Source organism: Denticeps clupeoides, chromosome 5, assembly GCF_900700375.1.
Source record: "Denticeps clupeoides chromosome 5, fDenClu1.1, whole genome shotgun sequence".
In the NCBI taxonomy this organism is placed as follows: Eukaryota; Metazoa; Chordata; class Actinopteri; order Clupeiformes; family Denticipitidae; genus Denticeps; species Denticeps clupeoides.
Genome location: NC_041711.1, coordinates 6,320,926 through 6,341,706, shown reverse-complemented (window position 1 = coordinate 6,341,706; position 20,781 = coordinate 6,320,926). Strand labels below are relative to the sequence as shown.

The 20,781-nt window shown below is 39.4% G+C and overlaps 1 protein-coding gene across 5 annotated transcripts in view; it reads left to right on the top strand.

The window, feature by feature from the left end:
• ptprub (protein tyrosine phosphatase receptor type Ub) overlaps positions 1 to 20,781 on the top strand; it is a 204,966-nt gene that overhangs the window by 166,967 nt on the left and 17,218 nt on the right. For 3 of the 5 annotated variants that reach the window (XM_028980630.1, XM_028980632.1, XM_028980629.1), the window contains 7 exons: positions 1,908 to 2,095; positions 5,064 to 5,136; positions 5,754 to 5,830; positions 9,708 to 9,725; positions 11,750 to 11,786; positions 16,545 to 16,642; positions 17,691 to 17,807. In XM_028980630.1, coding sequence (XP_028836463.1) covers positions 1,908 to 2,095; positions 5,064 to 5,136; positions 5,754 to 5,830; positions 9,708 to 9,725; positions 11,750 to 11,786; positions 16,545 to 16,642; positions 17,691 to 17,807 — 608 coding nt within the window. The remainder of the gene's footprint in view (positions 1 to 1,907; positions 2,096 to 5,063; positions 5,137 to 5,753; positions 5,831 to 9,707; positions 9,726 to 11,749; positions 11,787 to 16,544; positions 16,643 to 17,690; positions 17,808 to 20,781) is intronic. The other 2 variants (XM_028980633.1, XM_028980631.1) reach the window with 1 other exon arrangement.

The window sequence follows — 20,781 nt, the reverse complement described above, 5'->3', positions numbered from 1 at the left end:
GTTTGCACTCCATGTGTTTAGCGTCTGGCACCAAAATCTATTCAAACCTATTTTTACAATCCAAATTGTTGAACAGTTGGGACATTCTTTAAATTTGAATTAAATTAACACTTAAAGGCTTTCAAAATAACATGAGCCAATATTTTATTCAGAAAAGAACACATTTAAAAAAAAATTTTAACCGAGAAATGCACAAAATTAGCTCATTTCATGTAATTCAGGGGCATGTTTACCATGGTGTAGTAACAACTCTTCAGTGTGGGCATCAAGGTTATGAGTTACTGATATTTTTCTTTTGGAATTATGTCCCATTCTTGATAGGTTTACAGCTGCTGAAGAGTTTGTGGTTGTCTTTGACAAATTCCCAACTTGGTCATGGTAATGAGTGATGCAACGTCATCTGAGATGTCTACAGTTTCTCTGAATCTTTTGATGATGTTATCCACAATAGAGGATATTATTTGCAAAGCCTTTGCAATTTGACTTTGAGGAACATTGTTTTTAAAGTATTCTACAATCGTTTTACACACTTTCACAGCTTGGAGAGACTCTGACCATCTTTAAAACATCCCTTTTATAATTCCTAATGATGTTACAAATGTAATGTTAAATAGTTGTTAGATGTTCTTCCAGCTGAATCTTTCTTGCTTTTTAGTTGCACCCGTGTCAACTTTTCTTGAACCAATAGTTGGCATCAATTTTGAAATAAGCTCATTTAGTGGATAAACATTTGTTATGTTTCTATTTTCTGTTGTGAAGAAATATGATGGCTCATGTGATTTGAAAGTCTTTTAATCTGTCATTTTATTCAAATTCGAGTGTACAACTAATGATTGTACAACACTACCAAGTATCTAAAAATATCCTCTCTCCCCCAAACTGTTCTGCACACTGGTTTATGTGACAGGATATAGAGCATCAAATGGTATTTATCAGAAAAACCCATCAAGGCATTAACTGACTGTCTATTGGTAAGGGAACAAGGAAGATTTCAAACAGGAAATATCTACAGAAATAAATGGCATAAGCCCCAATTCAGAGACCACAGACTTCCAAGGCTGCATGCAAGCTGAGCAGTAATGGTGGCAGGGAAGATGACACAGTAGATGGTAATTGGAGGCAGACTCCATTTATTAACTTATATATAAACACAGTTTTAAAAATATAAACAATAAAATGTAGTCATTTCTTATCAATTCTCTTCTTTACAATTCAATGCCAGGGTAAGTTCCTAGCTCTGCCCCTTAATAATACCCAAAACCATCCCGAATTTAAGCAAGAGCTATCAATAAAATAATTTTACAATTAATAGGCATTTCAAGACCATAATGCGTCATAGCAGTGTAAGACTCTATAAAATGTAAAATGTAATGCTGTACCATTCAAAATAAGTAAAAATAAAACAGTAGATTGCCCAGACACACAGATATTCAGTGAAGGTTACTAGTTTTGAGGGAACATTGAGCATTATCTGAATGGTATAGGTACCAGATGGCAAGACATGGCATGTCTCAGATATCAAAAGCATATTGAAACATTAAAATCACAGCATTAACCAGATTCAACCTTTGTAACTAACTGACTGTGTTGTACAACCAATTGAGGGTAGATATTTGTGATCCCACCTTTTCCCGTTCCGGGTGGATTTATCTTATCCTCAGGCTTATTGTGCACTAGTGAGCTGCTGAGGCAAATTATTCATTTCCTGGTGGTGTGCATGGTAGGGCATAAGCTAACATACCAACATACTCTTATAAAGGTGAAGGTAGGTGAATTTTGAACACACATGTGCTCATAAATGTGTTGTCTGTACATTTTAGAATAGGGATATGATGAATTTTCTGATCTTCTGTTCATATTTTGAGGTAATATGTGTGTTAGTGTGTGACCAAATCTCTGTTTGTCAGGTGAGCCCCGCAGCTCCATGAATGAGTCCAGCAGTCTGTTGGAAGGCTCACCACGTAGACCCTGTGGAAGGAAGGGTTCTCCGTACCACACTGGGCAGTTGCATCCAGCCGTACGTGTTGCAGACCTACTGCAGCACATCAACCAGATGAAGACCGCCGAAGGCTATGGCTTCAAACAGGAGTATGAGGTGAGTTCAGAGGAACCTACAGGCTTGATCATGTGTACAAACCCTTCATCCAATTTCCAGCAAGTGTCAACTTAATAGGTTTGAACAATGAATTTTTAATGTGGGACATTGTGACATTGCAATTTTTTTATTTGCTTTTGTAAGCCCTTGAGAACCTAGATTATGTGAAACATTTTACACAGTCGTACTTTCCCCTCTTTGTAAAAAAATACAGTAGGTATCATTCACAGTTGGCACAACTGAAATGAAATGAACAGTAAATGCTGCTGGAGAGGGCGAAATTTGGTGATTATGCAGTGTCTTATTAATTAACCACTGACTGGTGGCAGGGTTTGAGCAGATGCCTTCTCTAGAGGATTTCGGGTTAAGAAACATGCTGTTCCGTCATTGGGAACCATTATTAGACATAACCTTTGTTGTCTTTGTGGACCTTCATATGGCAGTCCTCCAGGCATCCCTGTCAAAAAAATATCTGATATTTTCTCAGGAGATTCATCAACAGCTGCTTTCATGACATGCATAACTATTTATTTTGTGCAAAAGGTAAAGTGATTCTGTATCAGTATTAAATTAGGGTTAGCATTTCAAACCTGGGACACAGGCTTCCAACTGTCATTTACATGTCATAAAATTATTTATGAGGAAGAACATTAATAAGAACATTATAATATTTGTTCCAGTGTTACATTTGTAACATGCCTTTGTGCTGGAATAGACAACTAAATTAATCCTGAAAAATAATGTTAGAAAATGTAATGTCATAACTTGATAAGACTAGTGAAAACAGTAACAAATGTAAAGAATACATGCAAAATGTGGAATGCTAGCTCATGTTGTCCATCACTGTTTCTTTGGGAAGAGTTCAGCCAGTAGTCTGCTTGTTTGGTGTCCGGCCTGGTTCTGCAAAAAGTTGGAATTTTCTCTTTTAGCTGCTCTCCCTTTCACAATTCATGCCAGACGTGGATGGCACTCCTCTCTGTGGGACACTTGTGTAGAATGTGGGCCTTTGCCCATGTCGCCTGAAGTTACATAAGCATAAGGGAACATGAGCTAGAGTGTAAAAAGAAAACATCTCTCTCCCTTTGCAATTTGTCTGCCAGCACAAGGCTGCCCCTTTGGTACTCTGCGTGTGGACTCATTAAACTGTTCCCCAAGGGTGGAACAGATTCTGAGGAAAAAATGAAAATCAATATACTGCTCTCTGCATTTTCTCTTGCTTTCTTTCTGCACTAGACATTTCTGGACAAGGAATGAACCCCTCGTCCCCACCCCCACGCTTTCATGCAGTGAGATGCAGTACAGTAATCTATTGGCAGGCTTCATAACCTTTATTTCCCACCGGAGCTCTACTGCCGAGCTCTGGTCACTTTTCACTCTGGGTTATTATGGGCTGTTGTGTGGCAGGAGGACGGTGCTTGTGGGATGTGTGTAATATTAGCTGTAAAGGACAGAGGCAGAGAGGGTAGCAGTTTAATGACCTGCTACTTGCTGTAGGTGGGACTGTGGGGACTAGAAAACTGATCTAATTTCAGTGAAGTGTAATACATTCCAGATGGTTTCTTTTGAAAGATACTTTATTGTGCATTTTAGTTTATGCGATCTTTGCAATTAATGAGAAGACTTGATGGCAGAAGTGAAGACAGAACCAGATCACAAAATGGGGCAGGACCTGCATCTTTCTTTATATGGCTGTCTAGACAGTATTTCATTAGCACCAGACTAAAGTTTCACAAGGCTTCATTGAGCGTTACATTAAGGACACAATCTTTTCTCAGTCTTTCTCTGCCAAATGTCATTAGCATTTAATGGAAAAGTAAAAACAATGGGAAACTGAAGTCCTGATGACACTTTGATTCAAATGTGTGCTGCATAATGGACCAAAATAATCACTAGCAATAACGTTTTCTGCTTTGATTTATGAGAATCTTTTGGAGGGGTGTAAATTGATGAGTCATCCAGAATGCACCTTTTACAGACATCTAGAAAAGTAAGATTGGCAGGCCCCCTTTTGGTAGTTTGTTTTAAATTATTATACCTAATTGTAATTCAGCCATTGCTGTTATTGTCAGCAGTAGAAAGCTTTATGAAGATGAGGGTCATATTTCAGCTTTCTGCAAACTGTGTGAGTGGTGGTTTTAATCTCAGTCCCTCTAACTGAGACCATTTTGCAGACTTGCATGAGATCCTGACTGTCTGCTGGAGGGTCACGTTAAAGGGCTGTTGTACAGAAATTGTTGTAATATTGTATAGAAAAGCCAAAAAAGAGATCGAGACCTTGGTTCTTGGGTACCAAAAAAAAAAAATGCAAGTAAATAAATGAAATAAATGTGTCTTTGGGTGTGAATTTGTGAATGCTCAAGCTAGTACAAGTGTCAATGTAAGAGCTGCTGAATCTTTATAGTGTGTGTTTGTGTGTGCGTGTATAAGAAGTGAAGTGATGTAATCCTTGGTAGGATTTGGTCAGACTTGTGGAAGGCCCAGCCTTTCAGATGGGGTTGTAATCTCGGCTTAGCATGGTCACCCTGGCACACTGGACCTTCCTGGCTTTGGGCGTCCATACCCAGTAAAGAGAGGGAGAAAGAAGGGAGTGAATACAAAATGAATGTCTGGAGCAGATGACATAATTCTGGCTGGAATACAAAGTTTGGCCTTCATATCACCATCAACAGGCTTGCTGCCCTGCAGCTGTCAAACTCTTATTCTTATTGTTGGATGTTGTGCTTTGTCTCAGCTACATGTTTAATTTGAATGCATTTTTTTCTTTCAAGAGAAAATACTTATTTGTACAGGCAGTTCTGCAATTACTTCATTAGCCTTTATCCTCAATTCTTCTGTTGAGTTTTACAAACTCACCTGACACAGTTTAATTGTGGCAATAAAAAATATTGAAAAAATATCATGGAACCAAATGCAAATCATTAAAGGACTGTAGATTTCTTTCTTAATCTGCTTCTATGCTCGTTTTCAGAGTTTTTTCGAGGGATGGGACATCACCAAGAAGAAGGAAAAGACCAAAGGGAGACATGACAGTTTAATGGGTTGTAAGTCACCAATCTCTGGCAATTAACCACAGACACATTTTTTTTACACCAGATTCAGGAAGGCAGAGCATTGCTCTTTGAATCGGGGCAGTAATCAGAAGGTTGCCGGTTCAAATCCAGATCCACCAAAGTGCCACTAAGCTGCCAATGCAAACCCAGGGTGCAGTGTGTGGGGACGGTGCTTTGCTCAGTGGCACCTTGGCGGATTGGGATTCGAACCGGCAACCTTCTGATTATGGGGCCGCTGACTTAGCCACTTCTCTGTATCGATCTTATTTTAGTACATGTGCAGCCTTAGCAAGTATGGAAAGTCAGTGGGGTAAGAGGTAAGGTAAGAAGGGGCGTATAAGTGCAAATTTGTAGAATAAAGTGCAAAGATGAATATGGTATAAGAGATAGTAGCTACCGCATAACATTATTGTTTTTTACCATTTTTTTTCATATTTGGGTTAATGTATCTTGTGTACACATATGTAACATGTATTCAATTGGTATTACATTATTATATTATTATACTAAACGTCATCATTTATGAGGCCCACAAATCATGTTTTTTTTGTGATTAGTGTTTGGACAGTGGAAACTTTGTTCTGTTAAAACTTAATATTCTGTTCCAGATGACCGTCATCGGGTGAAACTACATCCACTGCTTGGAGACCCAAACTCTGACTATATCAATGCCAACTATATTGATGTGAGTTTCTAAAGCTCTATCCAATATGTCCAAATTAGAGCAACATTTGCATACAATGCATACAATTATAGAGAAGCAGTTCATGAAGATTTTGTTTAAATATCTGAGTTAATGTTGTTACTGATGTAGAAACTCAGATGCTCTTTCTTGCTTTGTCTAGAGCTTCTTCCTGTGGCTGACTTATATGATAAGGTTTTTCAGGACTGATATTTTCTGAACCTTTGTGCCAAGTGTGCTGTATATCCATTACACCTTCCTTGAAAAAAATGCTCCTTTCCTTTTAATAAACATAAATTGCATTTAATATCACATCAGGCTGATAAAGCCCTTCATATGAGGGATCAAATCCAGCTAAAACTGGATTGATGTTATCCTGTCTCTGTGACAGAGGAACTGGATGTCACTAGATCCACAGACCACTGCTCAGTTTGGGCATAGAGCTGTTGGTGTATGGTTTCTGCTGTTGCTTTATGATACTGAATCCTGTTAGATTCTGAACCTGCAGAAATATGAAGATAGAAGGTGTATTTTAAAAAAGACTGATTTAAAAAAATAGCTTCTGCACATAAAAAAAAAATGCACACCAACAACAAAAAAAAAAACAACATTTACAGCATTTTTTCAGATGCCCTTATCCAGAGCGACTTACAATCAGCAATTACAGGGACAGTGCCTCTGGACACAATACATTTACATTTACATTTACAGCATTTATCAGACGCCCTTATCCAGAGCGACTTACAATCAGTAGTTACAGGGACAGTTTCCCTGGAGCAACTTAGGGTTAAGTGTCTTGCTCAGGGACACAGTGGTAGTAAGTGGGATTTGAACCCGGGTCTTCTGGTTCATAGGCGAGTGTTTTACCCACTAGACTAACCACCAAACTAATAAACAAACGAGTCTGAACTCGTAGGCATAAACTGAAACACATAGGAACATAACAAGGTTTGGCACACATTAGGTCAGCAAACAACATGAGAGTCAGAAAAAACACAACTTGAATAAGATAAGATGCACCTAACAGCAAGGCGGTGCTCCAACTCCTTTTTCCCTTCCATCATCCTGGCTTAGGGTGTAACCCTGCCAATTCCATGGTTCATCCCCTTTGCCCATCCTCCTACCAGCCTCAGGCTGACAGGCCCCTAACCTATACTGCATCCCCCAAAAAATATTTAGCTCAAGCACGCAACTGATGAAACACTAGAAGATGCTGAGTGCAACCTGTGTGATTTGACAACAGTTAGATCATAACCAACAGGATATGTGTTCCTAATAAAATGCCTGCTGAGTGCACTTAGGGGCAGTGGTGACACTTAACGGCAGTGGTTGCCTAGCGGTTAAAGGAAACGGGCCCCGTAATCAGAAGGTTGCCGGTTTGAATCCCAATCTGCTGAGGTGCCACTGAGCAAAGCATTGTCCCCACACACTGCTCCCCGGGTGCCTGTCATGGCTGCCCACTGCTTACCAAGGGTGATGGTTAAAAGCAGAGGACACATTTTACAATGACATCCACTTTACTTTAAGCCCCCTTGAATCTGTTTAGCCAGTAACAGCTGGAAGGATCTACCCTGCATTCCCAGCATCTCTTGTTGTTTGGCTGCTCTGTTTGATAGACAATGCTTGTGCAGAACCTTAAAACATGTGTATATCAGTGACCTTAACCTCATTAAGAAATAATGGCATGCCTATTGATAGCAAGCCCGTTAAGACTGTTTGTTTTATAGCAAGCTGTTTGTCATGTGCCCCTGATTTGTCGATTGCAGACAGATTTTTCACTGCTGCTGAACCTCTGAATGTCAAGGCTCTTGCAGCCAATATGTCCACAGAACTAATTGAACCACTTCTCTTAATTCAAGAGGAGCAGGACTGACTGTTTTTGTTGTTTTGTAATTGCCATTTTTCACTTGTTTATCAGAAATTGTCTATAGTGCTTTGTTGCACTAGAACTGTGTGTACACACACACACACACTCACACACACGTGCACACTCACATCTATTTTTATAATGAAGGCTTATGTCCATGGCCCATGAGATCACCAAATTTCAGGGGAAACAGGATATTGACCAATTATGGACAAAGACAGACATACAGACAAAACTATTCACAAAAAAAGTAGGAAAACATTTTTGTACCATGCTTTGGTTATTGTGCTGCCATAAAATGCATGAATCTCATGACATTACTCTGCCAAGGCCATGCTTCACAGCAGGAGAAGGTGTTTATGGTGATGCATGATATTGGGCTTGCATGGAATGCAGCCAGTACTAGGGATGTACCCAACTCATAGTTGTATCAATTGATTCTGACAAATGTTCAAAACAATCTGTTTTTTCTCGCTTTGTCACTTTCATGCATATGATTCCCATTTTCTGCTGCTGCTCCCCTTTGGTGCTGGTTTGAAATGTGGATTCAGAGAGGACTGTCAGCTCATTAAGGCCTTTTGTATGAACATTAATCTGTTGACTGACAGGATTATAAATGATTCTTTAAAATCAGACCATTCAACATTCTGACGGCAACCCTGGCATCTCTAATTCAGTTTCATATTTTCTGTTTCATATTTACTCCTGTGTCTGTTGTATTGGTGAAGTCAACGGGAATATGGGCAAAATCTTTAGTAGAAAGTTGCATTCATGTTATGATTGGCTGTGAGTTTTAGGTGAATATTTTGTCCTTGAAGCTGTTGGAGGCCAAACGTAAGACCTACCAAAAGTCTAAGGAAGATGAGCAACAGGGTCATGGGTGGCCAAGACTTCATATATGTGAAGAGTTCAGGCAGGCTTGTGTTGTTTGATCCAACAGATGAGAGACAAATTTAAATTGCTGAATTTACTGGTTCAGATATCAAGGTGTCAGAGCACACAGTTTATAGCAGTTAGTTGTGTATGGGACTGTGTTGCTACAGACCAGTCAGGGTGCCAATGCTGTGTCCTATAATGTGCACATAATGTGTGAAGATCAGAACTGGATCATGGATCAATGGAATGTGGTTGCTTACCTGGGGAAGACATGAAAATAGGATGCTTATAATGGAGGCAGAGTGATTCTTTGGCCAGGGTCCTGCATAAACATTGTGGCTGACCAAGTGCACCCCTTCATGGAATGTATTCCCTAATGACAGTGGGACAAGTAAGCAGGACAAGGCACCCTGCCAGGTGTAGACATGTTGTGTATGGGAAGAGCAATGTTACCGATTAATGAAAAATATATAAATATTTTCTGCTGCCTGCTGCTGCTTTTGGTTCTCTGAATTTTGTGCTGTGTTTGTGTGTATTCTTGGAGAGTTTGTTCTGTGTGATAGGATTTATTAATGAGAAATGGTGGGATTTGCCATCTGATTTAAATAAGGGTGTGCAAAACAATTTGTAATTAGCAGTGTGAAGACACTCAAACACACACACACATTTCTTTTTATTCTGTGTAATATGGCCTTTTGAGAGGATACTAATTGTATCTATCATTAGATTTATGCAGCGTATGTATCAGTCTCTGTATGAATTCTGTGTGTTTTAACTCTTGTGTCTATATTTAAATGCATTCTGTACACTCATGTTTGGCCAGTTTATTAGAAACACCTACTCTGTATGTTAGAGGCTGTAGTCTAGCTACAACATAACATTTTCTTACTCCATTGGTCCAGATGGGTCAGAAAATAACCCCTTAGGATTGGGCCAATGAGTGGCTGATTAATGTGCATAATAATTTGGCTAAGTAGCAATATATAGCTGGTGAGAGTAGATGTTAGTTCTCGTCTGCGTGTGTTTATGTGTAATCTCCTCTCCCTCCTGCTGTACTTTCTTAGTCTCTCATTAACTAGCCTCTGTCTCTTCTTTCTCTACTCCCCTCCCCACCTCTTCGACTTTTGGACCCTGTAGATACGGATAAACAGGGAAGTAAGTACATTGCTGCTCTTTCTTCTCTCCCGCTCTCCCTTCTTCCTTCTTTCTTTTTCGCCCCCCTCATTCCTTTCCTTCTTCCTGTGGCGCTGTGTTTGTTTTGCACGCTTTCAGATGCAGCAAAAAATGGATCTCTTGTCCTCTTCTTTCCTGTCCTCTCCTGTAAGATAATAATTTTTACCACCTTCATGTCAATGCTTTGTGAACTGTGCAATGTTTTGTTTTTTTAGTATCATTTTTGACTCTTCTGATCATCCCTGCTCATTCTGTGTTCTGCTCATATCAGATTTTACTTTCACAGACAAAAGCTGTAAAGAACAGATATTCAATAGAATCACTCAGCTCTGTGTTTGAATTAGGACTTTTAATCTTAGACTAATCTTTGTTTATAATGTGGTTAAAAAAAGAGATGACAAGGGAAGAGATTAAAGATCAAATCAAAAGATCAGCAATGGTCTTCTTTAACTGGCAGCCGCTGCCATATGAGTGCTACCTGCTCCATAACATAATTTCAAAGTTTCAGATTGGATTCACTGTGTGTGAATATATGTGTAAGTGCGTACTTGATTTAAACTGTGTGAGATTTTAGTGGAACTAAATATCAAGCCCAATCATGCTGGGAGTTTACCACATGAGAAATAGAGCAACACCATCACAGTAAGTAAGACTAAGAGCAACACCAAGCAGATGTAAGTAAGAAATACATTTCAGGTAAAACAGCAAAAATATAATCTGTATAAAAAGATTTGTTGTGTTTGACCAGTCTGAGCAGCAGTACAGTCCTGGGTACAGCAGCCATGGTATCAAACATCCATCTTGTAGTGTTCGGTGACAATGTATATTTAGGTGATGAGCTCATGGATTGTATGCATGGAATGAGAGTCTGGGACCAATGGCAGAACCTAGGAGGGTTGTCTAAGTTAAAAATGTACACAGATATGGACTGAGTTGTTGCTCATTTTAGTACTATCTAATTTACTAGTATTATTAAAGAGGAATTCTTTATCCACTGTGCTGTATCATTAGGTTTTTTGTGATTTTGTCAATGTTTCGCAAATCACCACAATGTAAGTGGGCAGACACCCCAGTGAGTCTTACGACTAAGTCTACGTTCATGTCAAGGGACATTCCAGACATCCTGGCTAATACACTACAGTTGACAACTGGCATATCAGCCATATGTATCGCAGAAAATGGATTCCAAAATGCTTCTCTGAATTCTAAATACTACCTTGTAAAATGTAATACAGAATTCTTCATTAAATTTCCTGTGATGGACTGCAGGCAGTGGCAGTTAAAGTGATTCAAATGGCCATATGTAAAGCTATAAGAAACCCACCTCTGAGGGTTTAAAAGAAGGTTTATGCATTTTTACAAGAAAGCAAACTTGAACAATTGTCACTCACAGTTTTATCATATAATGCCATGAGCATAAAAAAAGGGAGGGTCATCTTTAAATGCTACTCGTATGCTGCAGACAGAACACTGGCACGCACAACTGCTCGAGTGTGTAAGTGAGGCATGCAGAGTGTTCTTTAAAGCCGGAGTAAATTCCCTTCAGCATTAAATCTCCCTATAAATGCCACAGTGCATGGTGGGATTGTCAGCCTGGCTGAAGAGGAGCAGGTAGGCATCATTTTGTGAAAAATGTAGTGTCTTCAAATGCCTACATTTCTCACAGTGCAGGCTGCTTGTATTTCTGACTGTTTTATCGCACGTGAAATGAGTTCTTCATAGCCAGCCTTGTGGATGTGTGCTTTGGCCTTCATTGCAACAGAAATGCGGGCATCTCCGCATATAAAATAGTGTTGCATTTTGGACACATGCTGTAATAAACAGCCAAATGCACAGTGAACTGGGTCAGTGTTTTTGTATATGTATTGTTGTGTGAGTGTGTGCGCACCTGTGTGTGTGCGTGTGTGTGAGTGTGTGTGTGTCGTGGGGGTGGGTGAGCGACCCTTGGTTTGGTTGTCAGAAACACAGATGGCTTACTCAGTGTGTTTGCCCCTTATGTTTTCCAGGGCTACCATCGATCCAACCACTTCATCGCCACTCAGGGTGAGTACCTCTGCCAGTGCTGGGATGTGCTTTTCAGTGTATGTGTGTGTGTAAAAGCTGAAGAAATGTGGAACTCATCATAACTGACATAGTTCAGTTATTAAATGCTATACTATTTCAAACTGATTTTGAGACACATGAAATTATCCCAAAGGAGGTTGAAGTATCACCAGATGAGAATCTTCCAGCTGTTCCAAATCACAGTCATCTCACAATGTCCCTGGAGCTTCTGGGGTTTAAAGGCCCAAATTTGGCCAGTCATACTCACAACCTTCATTTGCACTGATTGTGGTTTTGGCATATCATGGTCTTGTTACTAAATATTTACGGTGAGTATGGAAAGTATTCAGACCTCCTTAAATTTTTCTGTCTTTCTTATAATGCAGCCATTTGTTAAAATAATTTTTGATAAAAGTTCTTTTTCTCCCTCATTAATCACAAAGCACCCTATATTGACAGAAAAATACATTAACTGAATTGATTGCCAACTGAAATATTACATGGTCCTAAGTATTCAGATCCTTTACTGTAACACTCATATATTTAACTAAGGTGCTGTCAATTTTTTCTAATCATCCTTGAGATGGTTCTACACCTTCATTTGAGTCCAGCTGTGATTGATTATTGGACTTGATTAGGAAAGCCACACACCTGTCTATATAAAACCTTACGGCTCACAATGCATGTCAGAGCAAATGAGAATCATGAGGTCAAAGGAACTGCCTGAAGAGACAGAATTTTATAGAACGACCCGCGTGTGCGTGCGCGCGTATGTGTGTGTTTTGTTATTGTGATCAATAGGAAGCCTCTCCTCAGTGCAAGACACATGAAAGTTTGCATGGTGTGCAAGACACATCTGATTCTATGGCCAAATAGAACTGTTTGGCTCATCACCTGTTTAATACAGTCCCAACAGTGAAGGTGGTGAGAGTGTTTTGCAGCTGCAGTGACAGGATGACTGGTTGCAATCAAGGGAAAAATGAATGTGGCCAAGTACAGGAATATCCTGGTTGAAAACCTTCTCCAGAGTGCTCAGGACCTCAGACATGGGTTTACTTTCCAACAAGACAATGACCCTAAGCACAGAGCTAAAATAATCTAAAAATAATGAAGGAGTGGTTTTACAACAACTCTGTGACTGTTCTTGAATGGCCCAGCCAGCACCCTTGACTTAAACCCAATTGAGCATCTCTGGTGTTAGGATTGATTAGCTGGGCTAATCACCGGTGGCCAATCCTGACAATGCTTAAACCCCGGAGATTTCCGCCCCTTCGGAATCTCCGGCATTGAACTTGACCTCCGTTAGTGAATGGGTTTATGTTTTGAGTTCTGGCAATCGCCACACGCCTGCGGGTTAGTTTATGTTCTTTCCTTAAGTTAATTGTTTTCGGCCACCGCGCCATTGTTTATTTGTATTTATTCATTGTTTATTTATAATAAAACCCCATTCCCAGCATGTCAAACCTCTGCGCTTCCTTCCCCCTTAAGTCCGTAGTCGTGACATCTGGATAGACAACAAAAACATTTATTTATTTATTATATAGCCCATAATCACATACAGTATTTTCCCCCACACACTCTTGACCCTTCTGCACACAACAAAAAACTCCACACAAAAACTGTAGGAGAGAGGAAAAAAAAGAAAGGAAGAAACCTTGGGAAGGAGTGATACAAAGAGAAGTCCTACAGTTGTAGTGCTGTAAAACTCCAAAGTGCAATATAGCGCATCTTTCCATGTTTAGAGGTACTGGACAATATTTGTTTAATCCAGTGTCATGGTGTACATTGCGTTTCCATTATAATGCTACTAGTCCATTTGAATATCCCTGAAGCTTTAGGTTTTACAGTGGTGGTGGCTGTGGTGACTCGTAAGCAGTTCATTGCTATTGAATAAGATTCTTCTGGTGGTCGCTTTACTGTACTCTGGAGGTGGTCTGGGCGCTTGATTCAGTGCCTTAGAGAGAACAAACCGAAGCAGCGGCAGACTGTGGCATTGTTCAACTGGTACAGAAATATGTGGTTATAGTGGTACATTTGTGCAACAGAGTCCCAGTAACATAACCTAAAATGGCTGTCCACCAATGATTATCATCAAACCTGCCAGAACTCTAGAGGATCTCCAAGGAGGAATGGCAGAGGATCCCCATATCCAGGTTTAAAAAACCCAAGTCCCAAAAAGACTCATGGCTGTATTAGATCAAAAAGGTGCTTATACTAGCAAAGGGTCTGAATACTTAGTGATACATGTGATATTTCAGTTTTTCTTTGTTAATAAATAAATGTCAACGAGTCTGTGCTTTTCTGTCAATACGGGGTGCAGTGTGTGTACAATAAATTATTTTAGCAAATGGCTAAGTCTTGTGGATGACAATTGGAGGCAGACTCAATTTATTAAATTATATTTTAAAAACTTCAATAAATACAGTTTTACAGTCAACCTCTAAAAAACTGGCAATAAAACTCTCTTTCCATCTCATCTTATCTCATCTCATCTCAATCTCTCTCTGTTTCCAGTCTAACAACTTGGACCAGGCTTTATGGTCCTGGACAAAACCATTTGTGAGAGACAATAAATTAATCATCTTTACAAAAACATTAATATAGTTCATAATAAATCATATATATCATAATAACAATAGATACCATTACATGGCTGTTCAGAGTGTAGTTACAGGTAACAGACCTTAGCTCTGTTACATGTATAAATTTTACTACGTCATTGTTCTGTATTTATTCCAAACATCCTATCCACTGCTGTGGCATTCAAGCATAATGGTACTGTAAACAAATTAAATGTGATTTTAATGTCATTGTGCCTATATATAATATTCTTGGTAGCATTAAGACTGCAGTAATAAAAATATATATGCTTGCGTGGGATTGGGGAAGTTGAAACATGAAAATCTACATTGGACATTATAAGTGTAACTATGCTTAGGTCCAACAAAAGTATGTTTGATCACTCTTCAATATAAGAACACATGGCCTATATATAATATTCTTGGTAGCATTAAGACTGCAGTAATAAAAATATATATGCTTGCGTGGGATTGGGGAAGTTGAAACATGAAAATCTACATTGGACATTATAAGTGTAACTATGCTTAGGTCCAACAAAAGTATGTTTGATCACTCTTCAATATAAGAACACATGGCCTTTGGTGATCAAAATCACCCCAGTCTACTGCTTATACACACGAACACACATGCACACGCACGCACGCGCACACATACACACATCTTCCAGTCAGTATGAGGGGTTGTCAGTCTACTCCAATTCAGTTTCAGGCCAGATGAGTGCTGTGTCGTAAGTGATACAGAAGCACACCCTTGCAGAGGGTTCTCTGTGTGAGTGTCTCTGTCAGCAGAAATGTCGGTTCTGAGTTCTCTTAACAGACTGAATCACTGTGTGTCCTTATAATGCCATAGCACATAATGACACTTGAGTAATGATGCATCTGAAGAGAAATGGATGGGTGTACCGCTGCTGAATGTGGTGGCCAATAAATCATGAACAGTACAAACCCAACACTCTTCACAGTTGGACAGTGTGGTGGTCGGTGTTGGAATGTGTGTGTGTGTGCGTGTGTGCCATTTCATAGCACAACTCTGGCTGCTGTGTTTTTGGTATTGTGAATATACACAGTATTAGACATCCTACAATATTTTAGACCTCTTTTTAAAATTGACATTTTTAAAATTGTATTATTGTCATACATGACATGAATGAAAAGGAAAGCAATGTGTTCATCCAAATTCAATAAGTTGATATGCAAAAAAGCAGTCATGTGATGTGATGTAGTGAGAATTAGTTTGCTAGAGACAAAGAGTTTCCAGCCAAAGAGTTTTAGAAAACCAAAAATGTTCAAGGTTTTAAATTGAAAACCAATCAGTTCCATGTTTCATTGTATTCTAAAAAGATAATAAAGAACAAAAAATAATTTAGTTTAAATCAAATATTCCCATAACTGTGTGGCACTTTTAGGATGCTTTACATTTTACTCTTCTTCCCAGTTCATATCAAATTAGATTGGTTTAAGTCTGGAGACTCTTCAGACCTGAACATGTTTTCAAGCTTACCACTTTGTTCTGTTTTCATAAGGTAGTTCTGGTGTAGTTTAGACTTGATGAACCCTGGACCAGCTAGGCACATACCAGAGGGTTTTGCATAGTGTCCACAGTTTCATTCTGTAGATGTCACCAAACCTGGATTCGGAAAAACAGCCCCAGCCCATCATGCTTCCTTGTGCATGATTGACAGTTGATCCTATCCTACTCTGTTGTCTTAGTAATGGATTCTTTGCTGCACCTTGACCTTTACAGTTGAAATTGAGCCTTGCTTACTATGATCACTGTTCAGCTGTTGTCCAGTGAGCTTCTTATGATGCAAGCTGTTGACACTCAGAAACTTGTCTTGGTGATGCTGTGGTGACTTTAGGTCATCCAGACCTCTTCCAGTTTTCCCAGACTCTGGGTGACTTTTGATGGTGATTGATCTTGATTTTCTTTGCAATTTCTCTGTAGGAAATCCCTACACTTTAAAAGTGATGGTTTATCTCTCTTCCATTGTTAACACATTTCTTGTTCTTTGAAAATGTATAATTTTGTATAATTTTGAGATGTACATTATTTTTCTGTTTTGGGTAACCCTCTGGCAGTTCACTTGCCTTTGTACCATTTCAAACTGGTCTTGAAGTGCTTGAAAAATCCAGTGGTAATGCATGTGTTTATCATGACATTTGTGTTTTCTCTATGCAGGTCCAAAACAAGAGACAGTGTATGACTTTTGGAGGATGGTGTGGCAGGAGAACTGCTTTAGCATTGTCATGATCACCAAACTGGTGGAGGTGGGGAGGGTATGTCTATATGCTTCACACACACTTAACACACACTTGTATTGTATACATGCCTAAATGTAAAGTAGTGGTAGATACATGCACATAAACCCACAAGCAGGTATGAAAACTTTTTCCTGCTGTTTGCTGTTTGCAGTGACCACACACATTGGGGGGTGAATCACCAAATGTTGTGTAATTATCTCTAATGTTTATTGTGCCACCGTTTTCCCCCTGTGTACCAACATACATTTACTCATCATTACCCATACACTGGGCATTTTGCCTGAGAGCAACGGCATGAACAGCTTGTTCCATCTTGCTGTTAATGCTGTTGTTTCTGAGCTCCTAAACAACTATTTTAAACATGATTTTCCGGAAATAGTTTTATATTATGACTAATGCATCTGTTCTGCTCTGATATCAGTCCTAAGTGGCTGTGTCTGGGCTAGACTAGGTTTTGGCGTTGGTGTTTCACAGCTTTCACAGCCAAACATGCAAATCTGTCTCTTTTGTTGGCTGAATATTTTATGCCATAACTAAATGCAATAAGGGGAGCCAGGTTGAATTCACAGCCTGGGTGAATGAACAGTGGATTAAATGAACAAAAACATGGTGAACTGGCTTTGGTGCATGTTCTAACTCTCTGATGGACTAACTCAGCTCTGCCCATAGGTCATAGCGTCAATTCATTACATTTTCCATGAACTGGTTGGAATTTGGTAGTCAACAGTCAAGGCCATTTCCAACTCATGCTCTTGTGGGCATGATGTATCAGAAATGAATTGAAACAAATGTTTACTTGAACATGATCTGAGTCAACCTCACTGTGACCTTATGTACAGTGCTGTATTTTAGGCAGTGTAAAACACAGAAAATTAATTATTAAAAAATGTAATTGTCATTAATATCAGGAAACAACTGTCAATATCTAGAGATCTTTTACAAGAACTGGGGGGTTGAGCTCTGATTATAAATCAGAGTGCTAAAAATAGTGTTTGCATGCCTTTGTGCTTGTATGTGAGTTTTTGATCGAACATGTAATGATTTCATCACTTGTGTATCTCAGGTGAAGTGTTGTAAATATTGGCCTGATGACAGTGAGCTGTATGGTGATATTAAGATCACACTGCTGAAGACAGAAACCCTGGCTGAGTACACCGTGAGAACCTTTGCTCTGGAGAGGGTAAGGGCAACACACACAGACACACACTAAAACACACAATACCATGTTCAGTTCAGACTAAGATCCAGATACACATGAACATAGAAAAGCTCTGGTGGTTCTGTTTCACATATACATATGACATATGATGCAGTTTCAGTATCAACTTGCCTGTTAATATAATTTCCAGTCTGCATGATACAGAGGAAAGTGGGAATCTAGGAGATGAGCAGCATGTAACTATGAAAAAAAAGTCTCCTGACCTTGTGGCCAGGCAGTCATAAATGACTGCTATTTATTATTCCGAGAGGGAACTGCTATTAAAACACACATGTCTCTGAGAAGCAGCATCCTGGTCACCTCTCTCAGTTTAATTTTGTCTGCCTCTGTCTATCTGTCTGCCTATTAATTTATTTTTAATCTCCATCTGGGTCTCACCCAACTCTGTAAACCAATAATCATCTTCACTTGTGTAAAAAAAATGTTGTGTTCTCTTTGATTTTTCCATATTAGTCATATTTATATGACTAATTTATATTTTTCAGATCATAAAATAATATTAAATACTAGTCACAGACAACACAAACACATTCTGTATTTACTTAACTGAAGGATTTTATTAGTAAGGGAGAAAATATCCAAACCTACATGACAAAGTGATTGCCCCCTAAACTGAATAACTGGTTGGGCCCCCTAAACTGAATAACTGGTTGGGCAACTACGGCAACCAGGCATCTGCGGTAATTTGCTATTTGAGTCTTTTACAGCACTGTGAAGGAGTTTTGGCCCACTCATCTTTGCAGAATTGTTGTAGTTCAGCCACATTGGAGGGTTTTCAAGCATGAACTGCCTTTTAATGTCATGCCACAGCATCTGAAAGTGAAAGTGATTAGTTGTCACATGTGACACACCACAGCACAGCACCCAGTGCACACAGTTAAATGTGGTCTCTGCATTTAACCATCCCCTGAGGGAGCAGTGGGCAGCCACGACAGGTGCCCAGGGAGCATTGTGTGGGGACAGTACTTTTGCATCAACAGGATTCAGGTCAGGACTTTGACTAGGCCACTCCAAAGTCTTCATTCTGTTTTTCTACAGCCAATCAGAAGTGGACTTGCTGGTGTGTCTTGCAGAATTCATGGTTCCATTTTTCACAGCAAGTCTTTCAGGTCCTGAAGCAGCAAAAAAAGCCTCAGAATGTCACACTACCAAAATAATATTTTATTGTTGTTTTATATAATTGTTTTCTTCTGAAATGTGGTGTTACTTTTACGGCAGATGTATTGTTCTTTTTGCTCAGCAGTGTTTTTGTCTTGGCACACTTTCTTATGGTGGATTCATGAACACTGAACTTAACTGAGGCAATGAAGCCTGGAGTTCTTAGGATGTTGTTGTGGCTTCTTATGTGACCTCTTGGATGAGTTGTTGCTGCGCTCTTGGGAAGATTCACCACTGTTCCATGTCTTCACCATTTGTGGATAATGGCTCTCACTGCTGTTCGCTGGTGACCCAAAGCTTTAGAAATGGCTTTATAAGTAAAGTAAAAAGTGCAGAGTGATTTTGTGCAAAAGAGTCCGGAGTGATTGGAGGTGAAAGTGCTGGAGTTCTATGTACTGTTGTTGTTGAGAGCTTGGACAGCCTGCGGGAAGAAGCTCCTCCTCATTCTCTCTGTGTTGGACTTCAGGGAGCGAAAGCGCTTCCCTGATCGCAACAAAGAGAAGAGTCCATTGTTGGGGTGGGTGAGGTCCTTCACTATCTTCCTGGCCCTGGTACAGCACCGTTTGCTGTAGATAGATTGAAGGTCAGGGAGCTTGGTACAGATGATTCGTTTGGCTGATCGAACCACCCTCTGTAGTGCTCGCCTGTCCTTCATGGTGCTGTTCCCGAACCAGATTGAGATATTTCCTGTCAGGATGCTCTCTATGGTGCATCAGTGATTTCTTGATTGAGAACAGGTTTGGCAGTAATCAGGCCTGGGTGTGGCTAGAGTGATGAACCACTCCGATGTTATGAACTACTGTTAAATTGTGTTTTAACAGGGGGGGATAACTTTTCACACAGGGCCATTTGGTTTTTTTTTTCTCTCATAATAATAAAATCCTACATTTAAAAACAAATTTGGTGTTTACTTGTGTTGTCTTTGACTACTTTTTCATTTACAGCATTTATCAGATGCCCTTATCCAGAGCGACTTACAATCAGTAGTTACAGGGACAGTCCCCCTGGAGCAACTTAGGGTTAAGTGTCTTGCTCAGGGACACAATGGTAGTAAGTGGGTCTTCTGGTTCATAGGCGAGTGTGTTACCCACTAGGCTACTACCATCCCATGACTAATATTTAATATTTTTTTTATTATCTTTCTTTGGAAAAAGAAATCAGCACAAGTCTACAGTATTGTATTGCTGCTCAGAGAACAATAAGATAACAGAATCGCTATACACATAAGGTCATTGTTTCATGAAAGTAAATGTAAAGGAATATTTCATCTATGTTTGACCAAGGGTTTTTGTTATGTTAATTAAAGTCTTGCAGCTTAGATAAACCGTGATTTTCTATTTTGCTGGGTTGTATTAATGCTGTATTACTTTTTGTCAGTACTTTATAGCTATCTAGTTGTTTTAGATCTCCCTGCGTCTCTGTTTCTGTCTCTGAGGCTGAAGAATGTTGTTGTGATAAATCATATGAGGAAAGGGTGATAATGTGATATGATATTGCTGCGATTTTTTTTCCCTTTTGTTGTTTCCCATCTCCGCACTACATACAAATTCACACTCTTTCTCTTGCTCACTGTCTCTCTCTCTCTCTCTCTCTCTCTCTCTCTCTCTCTCTCACACACACACACACACACACACAGACATATTTTTAGTGCCTCCTGAGCTAGCAGATAGGTAATTGTGTGTTTTTCTGCTAGCAGACTAACGTCAACCATGACAACCGAATGTGGAATAAAAAAAAAAACACAATTCTCTAAAAAATAAATTACTCTAGAAAAGGG